Source organism: Vicugna pacos, chromosome 2 (genome assembly GCF_048564905.1).
Source record: "Vicugna pacos chromosome 2, VicPac4, whole genome shotgun sequence".
NCBI classification, from domain to species: domain Eukaryota; kingdom Metazoa; phylum Chordata; class Mammalia; order Artiodactyla; family Camelidae; genus Vicugna; species Vicugna pacos.
This window is the reverse complement of record NC_132988.1, coordinates 103549505-103564950: the sequence shown is the minus strand read 5'-3', so window position 1 is coordinate 103564950 and position 15446 is coordinate 103549505. Positions and strand designations below refer to the sequence as shown.

Genomic DNA, 15446 nt, shown 5'->3' with positions numbered 1-15446 from the left:
CTTTCATTCATTCAACAAATGTGCCAGCACTGGGATTATAACCAAGCCAGATCCTGTGCTGCTCCTTATAATCCATTTTGTGCTGCACCAGTTCTGAGGTACTGTGGGAGGTGTGGTGGATGCAGCAGTAAACAGACGAGGCCCCTTCTCAGAGAGTCCTGGAGATGGGGGGCTCTCCCCAAATGAGGGCATCAGGAAAGACTTACTGGAAACAGACTATACAGACAGGACAACCGGGGTGCAAGCAAAGGCTGCCTTTCTTTTTCAGGCAGGGTCTGAGGTCTGTCTGCAGATCAGACAGCCAGGAGGGGGGAAGGGGGCTGAGAAGGGGGCGAGAACCATCTGAAAAGCAAGTGGAGAAAAGAGCAGCGAGGATGTAGCATTCTAGGATGCCTGAGGGCCCCAGGCCCTCTCCAAGTGGCGGCTGTGATTGCTACCTTGCTCCCACTTTGTAGAAAACACTCTGTGCTGTTCTGAAGGTGCTTGGGAGACCCATTATCTCTGACCCCACACCTAGCAGGTGGCAAGTGCTCTTAACCGACTCATCAGTGACACCCGTTCAGCTGAGCATGGCGCCTGGTTTGCCTTTGTATGCCCCAGAATCCACTGAACCCCTCCTCCCAGAGGCAAATCCATTTAGAGACATGCACAGCAGGTGTCACTAAGTGGACTACTTTGGTGACTGCTTTGAAAACTGCAACCATGGATGCATCCCATCACTCGGACTTGCTGTACCTAAGAGCTTATGGCTTCCTGGTTGGGATGAGAGGTGGCGGAGTTCTGAGCTCACTGTCAAACATCTCAGTGTCTCAGACACTAATAGCCTTCGTGCCTTTTCCCTTCCTCCAGAGAGAGACACCAAAGGGAAGATTCTCTGTGTCTTCCAAGGCATTGGGAAATTAATTATGCTCCTGGTATTTCTCTACTTCTTCGTATGCTCCTTGGATGTTCTCAGCAGCGCCTTCCAGCTGGTTGGAGGTATGGATAAGAGAGGTGAAAGGTCCGGGGTGGGGGAGGTGTTCTCATTGAATTTGGCTCAGAACGTCGCAAGTCAGCAAGCTCTCTCCTGCTGCATCCTCCTGGAGTGTTTTAGGTTTCAGATCATCCTTCACAAGATAATGCCCCCATTTTACAGAAGAGAAAAACCAAGGCCTATAAAAGGTTTGTGACTGGCTGGCTAAAGTGGCAGAAGCCAGGGTCAGGGCTAAAGCCAAGGCCAGACTATCAGCTCCTTGTGTTTGCTCATGAATCCTGGACAGGAAGTTGTTCGACTTAAAGACTTATCTGAGAGGTCCCTGCTGTCTTTAGGCCTCTCCACCTGAGGGGATTAGTAGATGAAAGTGTTCTCCCAGGCTAAAGCGACAACCAAAAATCAAAGCTGGCCTTTCCAGGAGAAGGACAGAGGTCCTATGCTGAGTTAATATGTTTAGGGAGTTGCCTAAACATCTCCTAGTTCTGAGTGTGGCTCAGAAGAGAAGTCACCATGTGCTCGGTCACCTGTGTATCCCCACTGGGCCACAGAAGTGACAGCTAAGAGCCAGCCTTCTGAATGCCTACTGGGTGTAGGCGTAGTCTGAGACATTCCTTCCCAGAGTCCCTCCCATGTACAGAGGAATGGGCTGAGGCTGAGGAGGTCCCTTCCCAGCAAGCACTAGGTTTCACAGCCTTGTAACTGGCACAGTGGGATTCAAACTCAGATCCAGCGACACAGAAGACCAGGGATTTCTGCAGTCGTTGGTGCCTTTCTTGAGAGCTCATCTTTGTGACCTGGGAGAACTAGGGGAGCATGAGGGGCAGACTGACTTGCTGGATGCTGCTCTTGGTCCCCCTGGTCCATAAGGGGCCTCACTCTCTCTCTCAGACAAGCAGTTCCACTCTCCACTCTTCAGGCTTCTTTTAAAAAATGAACTGGGGGATGGATTGATGGTCTCAGAGGCACATTCTCAAAAATGATGCTTCCAGCATTCAATACAGGCTAGAGCTAGGGGCTGGGGTTTAGGGAGGTAGATAGAGAAGAATGAGAAGATGCGCTTGGATTGAGCCATCTTCTGAATTGGGAATACATCCCAGAGGCTAGAATTAGGGCATCAGGAGATGCACTGGCACTCATCAAGCCGACCAAGTACTGAGCTGAGGCCAGGCTTGTGAGCAGAGAGACTAGACAAGGGCTTGCTGATGGGAGTGGTTCAAGGATGGGAGGGTGCAGGGTGAAGGGACAAGAGGAATAAGGGTGTGTGGGGAACAGAAGCAGAGGCATGGCATCAGAGCAGCACTGGGGAGAAGCCTGTGGAAGCCAGATGCCCTAGGTACCAGCGGGGCTGAGGCTGAGCTCCCCAACCCACAGCCGGCTGGCCTTGACTGGAGACTTCCGTTAACCCAGCACCCACCTAACCCCCATGGCCATGGGTTTGTTTTTCAGGAAAGGTGGCTGGCCAGTTCTTCAGCAACAACTCCATTATGACCAACCCTGTGGCGGGGTTGGTGATCGGGGTGCTGGTGACTGTCCTGGTGCAAAGCTCCAGCACCTCCACGTCCATCATTGTCAGCATGGTGGCCTCGTCATGTAAGTCCAGGTACCCCTGAGCCCAGACACACTTCAGGCACTTATCTGTTCAGCTGGGGACACTGGGATTTACTCTGAATATGTCCAGGCTTGGACTGTTGTCTTCCTGTCTTGTCCACCTCTGTGTTCTGCTTAGCTCCTAGGCAGCCTCCCGTTTCCATTCCCATGCGGAGTCTGAAAAGTGGCCTGAAAGTCTGAAGACTCAGTCAGTTCTGAATTCTCCATAACTGTGTCACCCAGTCCAGCAGCCACTAGCTACATGAGGCTCTTTCATTTTATTTAACCGTAAATGCAGCTGCTCGGTTGCACTAGCTGTATTTCAAGGGCTCAGTAGCCACATGTAGCTGGAGGCTGCATCCTGGATTGTGCAAAGGTAGAACATCGCCACCACTGCTCTTCATGCCGAGAATAGAGGCACAGAGTCACATCGCAATATTGACTTGGAGGCAATTGAGCCTGGGGAGCTGACATCCCAAACTCGAACTCGCTCGACATTCCCTCTAAGTTGGGATAAGACCCTCTGAGGGGGACCAGTTTGAACTGGTGAATTTCCAGCCCAGACCAACATTTTAGCTAAAGTTAACTAGAACTTTTCTGCACCAAATTAGAAAAAGGTTCATTACTTTTCAAATATGTTACTTTCGTATTTTAGAATGTTGTGGCAATAAACTGATTTTGTTAGTAAAAAATTATACTTCTGGAAATTTGCCATCATAAATATATACAAGTCCTTAAACATGATTTCCTGGTCTGCTTTAAGCTAGCCTTGCATCTGTAATAGGGCGGACAGAGAAATTTAGAAAGGAATTTTTAAACTGGGGTCCATAGAAGGGCTTCATGGAGCCTGTGAATTCCCTGAAATTAAGTGCTGGAATTTTTTTTTTTTTGGATATATATGTTTATTTCTTTGGTGAGCTAACCTGTCTTTTATCAGATCCACACAGCAAGGTATAGACCCAAAAGAGTTTAAGAATTACTACTTCAGGGAGTTGCCAGCCTGAACGTCAGCTGGCCTTGGGCCACATCAGGAACATGGCCAGGCTGCCTTCCTAAATGTGCTAACTTAACTCTTTTCCACTCTCCAGTGCTGACTGTGAGGACTGCCATCCCCATTGTCATGGGGGCCAACATTGGGACCTCAATCACCAACACCATCGTGGCTCTTATGCAGGCAGGAGACCGGAATGAGTTCAGAAGGTAGGAGGCTCAGAATCAGCCTTGGCCATCGTCAGGCGGACCAATGTTGACCTAACTAACCAATGACAGCACGTTTGTTATCCCTGGATCTCTTAGAATGAGCCACAGTGGAGTACAGCTGGGGGTTGGGGTCATTTCCTGGTTGATTACACTCAGCTCCCTGATCTGCCGGGCTGGGATGGTAGTGTCTGTCCTCACTGTGTTGTCTAAAGGTGTTAACACCATCATGCAGATAGATGCTCAGCAAGGTGCCTGGCACACAGTCAGGGCTCCCTAAACACAGTCCTTGCTGAAAGCCTGACCTGCTGTGTAGTGTAGTTAAAACAAGGCCACTTAAAATAAGATTTACTATCCTGCTTACTCAGAAATACTTATAACTTCCTAAAGCTTCCAGTTTTGGCCAGTTCAACCCACGCCACTTTTTCTTTGTTCTTCACTCACATGCCAATAAAAGGCAAAATGCATAAGATCTGAAAGTGGGGCGGGGTGAATATAGGCAAAGGAAACCCTTTTCTTCCAAAAGGTTAATGTGAAAATTAAGCGCATTTTCCAGCCTCTCTTCTAAGTGGTGATGGGCTTTTTCTAGACCTTGTTAAAACAGAGAAGCAGTTCCCTGCTGGTCCACATGGCGTGCTCAACTGTGGCCTTGGACAGATGGTGTTAAACAGGCTGGTTGGGGGCTGGCAAACAGCATCCCTCGTCCATGCGTGAACTGGCAGATGTCCTCAGAGCCATTCATTTGCCCTCAGCCATAGCTAAGCTCGTTTGGTCTCTGATGTGATGTTCTGAGGGTCGAAATAATGCACATTACCTGGGGTGTTTGCTAATTTGATTTTCTCAAAAAGCTGAGTAGACTTTTCTGTATTTATTTGTGGTGGGGGAGATTAGGTTTTTATTTACTTATTCATTTATTTAAAAAAATCTGGGGGGGGGAGATCATTAGTTCTATTTATTTTATTTATTATTAGTTTAGTTTTTAAAAAAAAATTTTTTTAATGGAGGTAGTAGGAATTGAATCTAGGACCTCATGCATGCTAAGCGTGTGCTCTACCATTTGAGCTACACCTGCTGCCCTTATTTATTTATTTTTAATGGAGGTACTGGAGATTGAAGCCAGGCTTTCATGTACTCTAAGCATGCACTCTGCCACTGAGCTATACCTTTCCCTGTGCCCCATTTTATTAATGTAGAAATATAAAGAGGTTAAGTAACTTCACAGAGGGGCATACCTGGGACTCAATCCAGGTTTTCTTGTTGGAGATTTGGATTCTTTTCAATGTTAGACTAATTTTTGCCTCTGGGTGTATAAACATACGATCTATGAAAGAGCCCACACGTTGGGAATATAATTGCCCGAGTTCACCCCCTGTTTGGGATATTTAAATAGACTGCTTTCAGTATCATCTTTGGAGATGTGACCCATTCTTTCCTGGTTAATTCTGTCCTAGATAGATTTCTAGAACAATAATTACTGTATCAGACACCTATAAGGCTCGTTACACATTTTGCCAAACTACTAAGAAATGTTTGTATCACTTTACTTCAGCACCGAACGAAAATGTCCTAAAGCACCCTCTCCAGGAAGAATAAGCTAACTTTGTAAAATATCGGTTAATAGGGCAGGTGACAGTTTGTACTTGCAGCTAAATAAATTGCAAATGCCTTTTACTCCTAGTGAGGTAAAGCATTTCCCCCTACGTGTTTAACGGCTTCTGTCCGTTCACGTCCCGTGTCCTATTTGGTTTTCGATATTTCCTGACATGCAGGTGTTTTTTGAAGGAGCATTCTTTGAGGGGAAAAGAAAGTATCTTAATCTGGAGCTGGATAAGGTGGATTTCAGGGGGCCTCCGTGAGCCTTCTCAGATAGATGCAGTGTGATCTATATTAGCTTTGTTTCCTGTGAAGACTGTTCAAATGTTTGATTAACGTCTCAAGCTCCTAAAGAATTCAATTGTGTAGAAGGCTTTGATGGTCCCCTTCATACCGGCCCCCACCTTTCCAAAAGGAAGGTTGTCTTCAGAATGCACGATTCGAAAGCCGTCCTGATGAAGTTTTTTCAAATAGGGCTTGCTGAGCTAATTATTGCAGCCAGGACACATCTAGTTCCCTCTTCTCCCAAGCAGAACGGACAGAGTTCTGTCTGATCTGGTGGAAAAGGCTGCTCTGCCAGGCAGTGGGAGAAGAGGGTCCTGGGCCCAGCGCTCTTGCAGGGGTCTTCCATTCCTCTATGCCTGCTGGCCCTCGGTTTCCTCATCTGTCGGCTGGGGATATGACAGATTTGGGGACTGCTGTGAGAACAAAACTAAGTGAGATTGCACACATGCAGGCAGATAGGTGACACCTGGCAGGTGATACAAGTGATGACCTGCCTGGACGGATGCCCACATGCTGATTGACTAAGCTGGTGGTCGGCTTGGGGTGGGGCTCCCCTCTTGCAGGGCTTTTGCTGGGGCCACAATCCATGACTTCTTCAACTGGCTCTCCGTGTTGGTGCTCTTGCCTCTGGAGGCTGCCAGCTCTTACTTGGAGAGACTGACCAACCTGGTGGTGGACTCCTTCCACTTCAAGAGTGGAGAGGATGCCCCGGAACTTCTGAAAGTGATCACAGATCCCTTCACGAAGCTCATCATCCAGGTAACCTGGCTTCCTTCCGAGAGGGAAAGGCACTCACCCCTCTCCCTTCTCCCTGTCCTACTCAGCCGGGGAGAGATGGAAGAGATGGACAAGGGTCAGAACTTCAAGGACACCGATCCGATAGAATAATTGGCTTCAACCTGTGTATCATCTTTATTGGGGTGGGGGTGGGAAGTGCTTCTGAGACTCCAGGACTCTCCATGGACACTTGGGCACTTTGTCCCCACTACTGGTCTCAGCACCCGTGGGGTCACTGGTACAGTAGTTCTCTACTCCTCGCCAAAGAGGGAGAGGTTACTGCCTTTCCTGCCATCTCATTGCACTACTCACTAGGATATGTCCGTATTATTGAGATAAATGAAAGAAGGCTTTGTGGACGTTGCCTTGGGGAGAAGGGGCCAGCTTGGACTTTGCCCTTTCACTCTTACCTTCTGTTTTTTTCTGTCACTCAGTCATCCAGTAAGTATCTACCACCTGCTTCCTAGATACTGGTCCATTGTTCATACAATCATTCATTTATTAAGTCCCCGCTAACAGCCAGGTGCCGTGTTCCACCCTGAGAGTGCAGACAGAGTGAGTCCCAACTCACCACTGCAGGGGCTCACAATCCGGTTCACAACCTCAGAGCCCCTCTTAACAGCTTAACGTGTCCGTCCCACCTCAGTCCTGAGGACGTGCTGACTCTCTTCTGTCAATTGCCTTCCTCAGCTGGATAAAGATGTTATCAACCAAATTGCGATGAATGATGAAACAGCCAAAAACAAGAGTCTGATCAAGATTTGGTGCAAGACTTTTACAAACGTGGTAAGTTTCTAAGAGTATTGCTGGGTAGGTAAACTCCTGTGTCTATTCTTGATAAAGCAAAACTTTCATTGAAACTGGGCAAATAAAAGTTAAGGGAAAAGAAAAATTGGGGACTCCTGAAAAATCAAAACTAGCCAGTGAGAATCCTTAAGTCCTTGAATGCTGGATGGACAGATGTTATGTAGTAGGACAGACATACGCAGCCCACATCGTGAGCACATTGTTCCTGGCTTATTTTCATGTCTCTTGGCTTATCTCTGGTGCCTCCTTGTTTCAATTTATGGAGGGACCTAAGGAAACAGTGCATCATGCTTATAGATGCACAAATGGGTGTGCTTCCCCCGACACCCCCACATTGCCCACCATTCCCTGCTGGAAGTGCGTGTTGAGGACTATACATAGCATTTCTCATGTTTGCCATCCAGACTGAGAGGAATGTCACTGTCCCCTCACCTGAGAACTGCACCTCCCCTTCCCTCTGTTGGACGGATGGTTTGTTCACCTGGACCATCAAGAATGTGACCTACCAGGAGAACATCGCCAAGTGTGAGTGAGACTCACAGAGCATCAACCGCCGGGAAGGGCTGTCTGGGGTGATGACGGTTATTTCTTATCTGTATGGAGCCCCAGTAAGTGAAGGAAGTAAGGGCAGTAAGACTCACTGAGCATGATTCTATACCAGCCAGTGAGTTGTGTATTTTCACAGCAGAGGAAACGAAGGCTTAGGGACAGGGGACAGGCCTAAGGTCCTGCTGTGAGGGGCAGAACTAGGACTTGAAGCTCGGTTCCCCGGCAATGTCAGAAGGATTCAGAACTCTTCAGCAGATTCCAGAGTTCTCCCTTCATGGGCTTTGGCATCTCTTTGGCAGTAACTCCAGGGAGATGACAGCCAGATTTGAAGGAGATGTGGGGCACACACAGAACAGGTCCATTCACCTTTGAGTCATGAGTCCCTACTGTACAGCCAGCTCTGTCCAAGGCACTAGTGCTATAGCACTAAACCAAGCAGTGGGCCTACATGATGCTCTAATAATTTTATAAGCTATATTGTCGCCCCTGGAATTTTTTATGGCCCAGACATTAGTTCTTCTAATTATTCCTTACATGCTCATTTGCATATCTCTGCTTCTCCTTTTCTCCATGCACACCCCCCTCCTCAGAATTAATCCTGAGCCATATCTAGTTGGGGTTTATCTCACAGAATCAAGTGAACTTATCACCTCCCATGTTCTAAGAGCTATACATCCATTGATACAACCATGTTTTTCTGGAATTATTATAGGAACATGCAGGGTTTTGTTTTGTTTTGTTTTAAGGGAGTTTTTCAATTAGCAATAGCTCCCACTTGCCCATCCTACCTCACTTTGCTCTTCAAACACTTTGTTGTAGGTATCTTCAGTAGCATGAGTAAAACACAGGATGGGATGTAGAGGTAGAAGGATGGGGCGGGAGGCCTGGGTTTGCCCCTGGATATTATTTCATCTTCATGATGATGAGATTCATTGGCCAGAACAAAGCCTCAGGGCTACACTTTGCTGCAAAGGAAGCTGGGATGTGTGGTCTCTACTCTGGGCTGTCATGCGTCAAGCTGACAACGAAGATTCTGTTCCTATGAGACAGAAAGATGTTGGGGAATAAATAACGATCTGTGGCTGTCAGGGGCTCCATGCCCTCCTAAGCAGGGCTTTCCATGTTGTCTTCAGGCAAGCACATCTTCGTGAATTTCAGCCTCCCAGATGTTGCCGTGGGCGTCATCCTGCTGGTAGTGTCCCTGCTAGTCCTCTGCAGCTGCCTGATCCTAATTGTCAAGCTCCTGGGCTCTGTGCTCAGGGGACAGGTAGCTGTTATCATCAAGAAGACCATCAACACAGGTAAGCACACTGCCCCTCATTCCAGACTTTCTAGGGGATGGCATCACTGTGTCCCCCCGACTCAAGGGAGGATCTCTGCGTGGAGTTTCTTTCTTGGATCTGATACGTTGCTGAAATTAGGATGCCGTTCACCCTTGAAATCTTTCTCAGTGTCGTGGGTGGGGCCCGGGAAGCAGGCACAGACTTTCATCACTTGTTTGCAAGGTCCAGTGAAAGAGCCAGCTCAAATCCAGAGAGCTATGAGACAGGCCTTCCTTCCTGGCAGGTGCCTTATTTGCCCAGGACTCTACTGGGTCTGTCAGGATCCCTGTGGAAAAGGCTAATGAAGTTCACCCTGGTACCTACTTCCCTCCATCTCTTGGGAAGAAAACAGGGTACTGGATAAATGCATCACTGAGGCAACCAGTGAGGCTCCATTGGCCAAGAGGGGCTCCTGCTGAGTATGGCATCCTGGCCAATGTGAGTGTCCCCGTGACACCTCATGAAGTGGGGCTGAAGAAGCCTACCTCCCAGGGTCGTCATGAGGACGAGCTGAGGGGCTCTATTTATGCAGACTACACAGGGCCTGATCCTCTGCTGATGTGGCCGAGGGCGGGGTCTGTAGGGCTTCCATGCTGTCTCATTTTTCTCCAGTGCCCCTTCAGGTGGAAACAAAGGTGGAGGGTGTGCAGTGCTGGGAGACCAGGACAGCAGAAAAGACAGAGGTTCTGAGTGCTCCAAGTGCTTTGTGGGAGGAAGGTTGTTCCGTAGACGATGTCTTAGTCAGTTCAGCTGCTGTAACAAATTCTTATAGCTTAAACAACAGAAATTTATTTCTCCCAGTTCTGGAGACTGGGAGGCCCAAGGTGAAGGCACCAGCATGACTGGGTTCTGATGAGGCACCCACTTCCTGGTTTACAGATGGCCACCTTCTCACTGTCCTCACATAGAGGAGGGAGTGGAGAGGAAGCAAGCTCTTTCTTCTGCGAAAGCACTGATCCACTCATCAAGACTCCAGCCTCATGGCCTAATTACCACCCAAAGGCCTCATGTCCTAATATAATCACATTGGGGGTTAGTTTCAACACATGAATTTAGCCCAGGGCGGGGGGAGGTGGGGAGGTATGTGGACACAAACATTCCATCTGTAAGAGATGGGAGATGGGTTCAGCATTCAGACCTCCAGTGAATCTGTTTTTATCTTCATAACATATACCCACATCCTTGGTTCCACCATCTGAATATGCAAGATGAAAGGATGCTGATAATCCAATTTGCAATTTCAGACCTCAGAGGCTTTTATACAACCTATCCCTCTGGCCAGCCATGCCCCCTGGGTCCTACAGAGGTACCAGCTGGGCCTCCAGCCCATGCCTTCCCCAGGACTGTGACACATCTTTTTATCCTCTGTCTTCCAGATTTCCCTTTCCCCTTTGCCTGGTTGACTGGCTACCTGGCCATCCTTGTGGGGGCAGGCATGACCTTCATCGTTCAGAGTAGCTCCGTGTTCACATCTGCTATGACCCCACTGATTGGTGAGTTTCTCTCTCTGGCCACCATTACCATCTCCTGTCATCTTCTGGGGCTGATGCTATGGGCTTTGTATTTTCACCCTCCCTAGGTATTGGTGTGATATCCATCGAGAGGGTATATCCACTCACACTGGGCGCCAACCTCGGCACCACCACCACCGCCATCCTGGCAGCCTTAGCCAGCCCCGGCAGTACTTTGAGGAGCTCAATCCAGGTCAGGAAATAACTGCATGGGGCAGGGGCTCTGTGGGTGGGATCCAACCCCATCTGTGGTCTTGCAAGCAAATGGTTTCTAACCAAGAAACCAAGCCGTGCTTTTCTCTGTTACGTCCAAAACTGTGATGTGGAGAAGTCACAGGGAGACAGATTTGAGACAAAAGTCAGAGGCATCTTCTCCTTAGAGTGGTAGTCAGACTTCCATCACCAGCGGTTGTTTAAACAAAGGTGGGGGTGACCATTTTGATAGAAGTGACAAAGGTATTCAGGAAGCACAGACACCGCTTCCCATCTCCTGCCCTTCTCTTGGTGAACTCTGCCTGGACATTGGGAGGCCTGGCATTGAGAAGAATCAGGGGGACCTGCTATGCCTGGAACAACTCGGTCACCTTGGGCAAGATGACCTTTAGCATTTGAATCATTGTCCCACCATTTACACACTAAGCAACCTTAAACAGATGACCTAACCTTTGAGCATCAGTTCCCTTATCTGAAAAATGGGAACCATAATCCTTATCTCAGGATTATTATAAATGAGGCACTGTCTAAAGCCATGCTGTCAATAGAAATATAAAATGAGTATAGAATATATGAGCCACTCATGAAATTTGAAATTTTTTAGTGGGCACATACTTAAAAAGTAAAAAGGAACAGGGAGATTAATTTAAATAATGTACTTGATTTAACCCATTATCATTACAACATGTAACTGATCTAAAAAAGAATGATATTTTATATTCCTTTTTGGACTAAGTCTTTGAAATCCAGCGTGTATTTTGCACTTATGCCACACCTGAAAGGACTGTGGCTCATGTATCAAGACAGGGCTGGTCCAACGCCCCCAGTGTGTTGCTCGGCACCTGGTGGGCACACATGGCCAAGTGAAAGTGTGTGGCCTCTGGAGCCAGGCTACCTGGCTTTGAATCCCATCTATCACCTCCCACCTGTGTGATGCTAGGAAAATTGCTTAACCTCATGGTGCCTCAATTTCCTCCTATGTCAAATGGGGATAATGTTGCCACCTCATAGGATATTTTTTGACGATTGAAGTAATCCACATAAAGTGCTTGGAACACTTGCCTCGCACAGAGTAAACACTCTACACACAGCAGCTGCTGCTGCTGTTATTTGTTATTAACTGTGACCATCCTTACCCTTCTCTCTCCCGTCTCTAGAATAGGGCCACTGAGCCAAGAAAGCCAGCTATCGTGCAAGCCTTTCCTTCTTCCCCACTAGCTCTTAACTGCTCAGCTGGAAGCAGTGGGGTCAAGGCACTGGGTGGCAAGTTCATTGCTGGATTTGGCCTAAAGGACTTCAGACCCTGATGACTGAGCTGTGATTCAGCCGGTCACCTCCCTTGCCGTCCCTCTCGCGCCCTCCAAACACATAGTAGGTAACACAGGTCCTGCTCTGGGCTGAGCTGTGAAAGCAAGGAAGACCTATGATTCTGCTACTAGATGACCCTCTCTGTGCCCCGCAGAGACTCCCGAGCAGCAGACCCATTCACCCGTCAACCTTTTGTGTTTCAGATTGCCCTGTGCCACTTTTTCTTCAACATCTCAGGAATCTTGTTGTGGTACCCAATCCCATTCACCCGCCTGCCCATCCGCCTGGCCAAGGGGCTGGGCAGCATCTCCGCTAAGTACCGCTGGTTTGCCATCGTCTACCTGATCATCTTATTCCTCCTGGTCCCGCTGTTAGTGTTTGGCCTCTCACTGGCTGGCTGGCCGGTGCTGGTGGGCGTGGGGGTGCCCATCATCTTCGTGATCTTGCTGGTGCTGTTCATCAGGCTCCTGCAGTCCCGCTGCCCACGCGCCCTGCCCCGGAAGCTCCAGAACTGGGACTTCCTGCCCTTGTGGATGCACTCGCTGAAGCCCTGGGACAGGGTGATCTCCACGCTCACCAGCTGCTGCCAGCAGCGCTGCTGCTGCTGCTGTGGCGTGTGCTGTCGCGTCTGCTGTCAGCTGTGTGGCTGCCCCAATTGCTGCCGCTGCAGCGGGTGCTGCAAGGACCTGGAGGAGGTGCAGGATGTCCCCATTAAGTCCCCCCAGGCTTTTGATAACATGGCCATGGACAAAGAGGACCAGGACGGGGTCCCCAAGTCCACGGCGGATACAAAGATCACCATCACAGCCTTGTAGGGCGGGGCTGCCTGGAGGCGGGAAGAGGGTCCCACAGCCCACGCACTCATCCTCCTTCCTGGTTCTGCATGCCTTCCTCCAACTCCACCTCCATGGGGATTTTTCCCCATCGAGAAATGACATCCGTCCTCACTCGCATCCCCTTAGCCTAGTGTATCAGCCTACACGGTAGTTCCATCTCAGCCCCGCGCTCCCGCTCCCTGGGTCTTCCATACCCAGGATGGTGTAGAAACACACTGGGGAAACCTGGCCAGAGAGATGATTACAGTCACCCCTGCACACAGCCGGGCTGGTCACTGGGACTTTTTTTTTTCATACTCAAGCCATCCTCTTCCAAAGGAAAAGCCCCAAGGAAGGAATTTATGGAAGGTTCTCAAAGGCCCATAAATGCACATACTTTTTCTTTATCCTGATACAGCTCAGGCTTCTGACAGCTTCAGACCAATGACAGGCTTTAATAACCAAGAGCGGCTGCTCCCGGGCGTGCTTGCCCCACAGCAGCCCAGTTCAGGGGAAACAGTGTAACTGTTTGGGGACTTGGAGGAGCCTTTGCCGCTTCACGTTGCGGAGCAATGCTCCCCAAATCCCCTGTCAGAGTTTTCTCACCTGGGCAGGGATGGCCAGCCCAAGCCATTTATCTGCTGTGCCCTCTGAGTTTCCAAGATGGGAGCCACATCTGAGCTGCAGAGAGGGGTTCAGAGAGCTGCGGCTCAGTCTTCCTAAGGAGAGAGCGGTCCTGCCTGTGAGCTGGCAGATGGAAGAAGAGAGCAAGGGAGCGGTGAACATCTGGGGGAGATGGTTAATCTGGCTAATTTAGAAGCCAAATTGGCTGACACTTTGGCTAAAGCCTAGTGCTACTCTCTTGTTCAGATAAAAATCATCTCAGCCGAGTCTTTTGGAATAAGATATGCAGGTTCCCCGAGTCCCCTCCACTGTGCCACCTTGAATCCTAGGAGGTGCGTAAACATGGAACGGTTCTACACCTCTCTGCTGCATTGCTCCCTGTGCAGGATGACAGACTGGGTCAGCTTTTGGTGATCAGCTTCTGTCCATACACCCAGCCATCTGTCCCTCTAAGCCAGAACCCTTTTTTCAAACATTCTCCCATATCCCCATAGACGAACTTTGATTTTCTGTCCTCTCACCATGCCTGCAAAGCTCAAAACTTCTCACTTGGGAAAAATCAAGGGCAGAAATCAGGGCATGACTATAGACTGCTCACAGAACCACAGAATCATCAGGTGGCAGTGGGGACTGTGTGTGTCTTTGGGTCCAAGGAGTGTGCCCCTTGTCCCAGATGCCTTCTCTGTGCCTTCTAGAGCCCCCCGTTGTATTTATACCTCCTTTTTTCCATTGCTCCTTACCCTCAGTTCTCCTGGAGAGTTTCAGCTGAGTCTGGGAAAAGGCATCAGTGCAGTTGTGCACCAAGACCCTGCTCTCCCCTCTCCCCACCCTCACTTCTCCATCCTTTTCACAGGTTGGGGTACCAAACTGAGCCTCCCCGATCTTCCCTGTATAGATATCGATTCCCAACCAGAGCCATTAATACTATATATTTATACTCATGCAACTGTACAGCATTTTTCATAAGTTATGTAGTAAATAGTACTGTGATTTGTGTTATGAAGTGCTCTCATTTGGAGACAAGGCCAGGTTCTACTAAGACCACCTTTGTATATTTTGTAATTCTGCTTTTTAAATATGCTTCTCCCGCCACACCCATGCCATACACCCTGTAAATATGTAAGTTAAGCGTGGGCAGGGCTGTGGCACTCTTTATACTCTGATTTTAAAAAATTGAATCGTTGTACCTGCATTGATTGTATTTTTTTACTGGTTGTGGGACCTGAGAAATAAACAAGATAATCAAATCCAAAAGGATGGTTTGCTTTCAGTTACAGGGAAATACAGGCCTCCTGGATCTATTTTCTAAAAATTTCAGGGCTTTTCCCTCACTGAACGTCACTACTCACCTACAACTCCAGCTGCAGGATTTGTGGGGCCCCTCATTCAAAGAGTGGGGAAAGTGCCCATTAGAGGCCCAAGGGTATCAAGATTTCCTTTCTTCCACTGTCTCTCTTGACTCATCTTCTTAAAAAATTGCTATTTAATGCCGTTCTAAGTTGAAAATTTTACATTTAAATCATTAGTGTGAATTTTAAGGTTCTCTTTGTATTGTGTGATGCCAGCTTTAAATGCAAGCAAGAGCTTTTTAAGTGAAACACAGTGTTCCCGGAATCACACAACTCACATTTTGTAGCTCATAAACATATTTCGTTCCTACCAGAACCGCTGGGACACTGCACAAAACTGACTCAACTGTTTTCGTTTCTTGATGTGTGCACACTCTACAGATGCTCCCTACCTTGCTGGTGAGTAAGGAAGCAATGAAAGGGAGAAGAACCTCAGGCTGCCCTGATCTTCTGTGTCACTTCCAGCCGTGGGTGGGCTGCTAATGCAGGGAAGTAACACGAATGACAAAGGATACGATAGGGTTTCTCAGTCATCT

At 48.5% G+C, this 15446-nt stretch overlaps 1 protein-coding gene across 4 annotated transcripts in view; it reads left to right on the top strand.

The window, feature by feature from the left end:
- The window catches only part of SLC34A2 (solute carrier family 34 member 2), a 99823-nt gene extending 85021 nt beyond the window's left edge, over positions 1 to 14802 (top strand). For all 4 annotated transcript variants that reach the window (XM_031686785.2, XM_006207007.4, XM_072945568.1 and 1 more), the window contains 10 exons: positions 850 to 978; positions 2420 to 2563; positions 3649 to 3760; positions 6199 to 6394; positions 7103 to 7198; positions 7624 to 7744; positions 8902 to 9069; positions 10467 to 10583; positions 10670 to 10794; positions 12326 to 14802. In XM_031686785.2, coding sequence (XP_031542645.1) covers positions 850 to 978; positions 2420 to 2563; positions 3649 to 3760; positions 6199 to 6394; positions 7103 to 7198; positions 7624 to 7744; positions 8902 to 9069; positions 10467 to 10583; positions 10670 to 10794; positions 12326 to 12937 — 1820 coding nt within the window. In that variant the 3' untranslated portion in view covers positions 12938 to 14802. The remainder of the gene's footprint in view (positions 1 to 849; positions 979 to 2419; positions 2564 to 3648; positions 3761 to 6198; positions 6395 to 7102; positions 7199 to 7623; positions 7745 to 8901; positions 9070 to 10466; positions 10584 to 10669; positions 10795 to 12325) is intronic.
- The last annotated feature ends 644 nt before the right edge of the window (positions 14803 to 15446 follow it).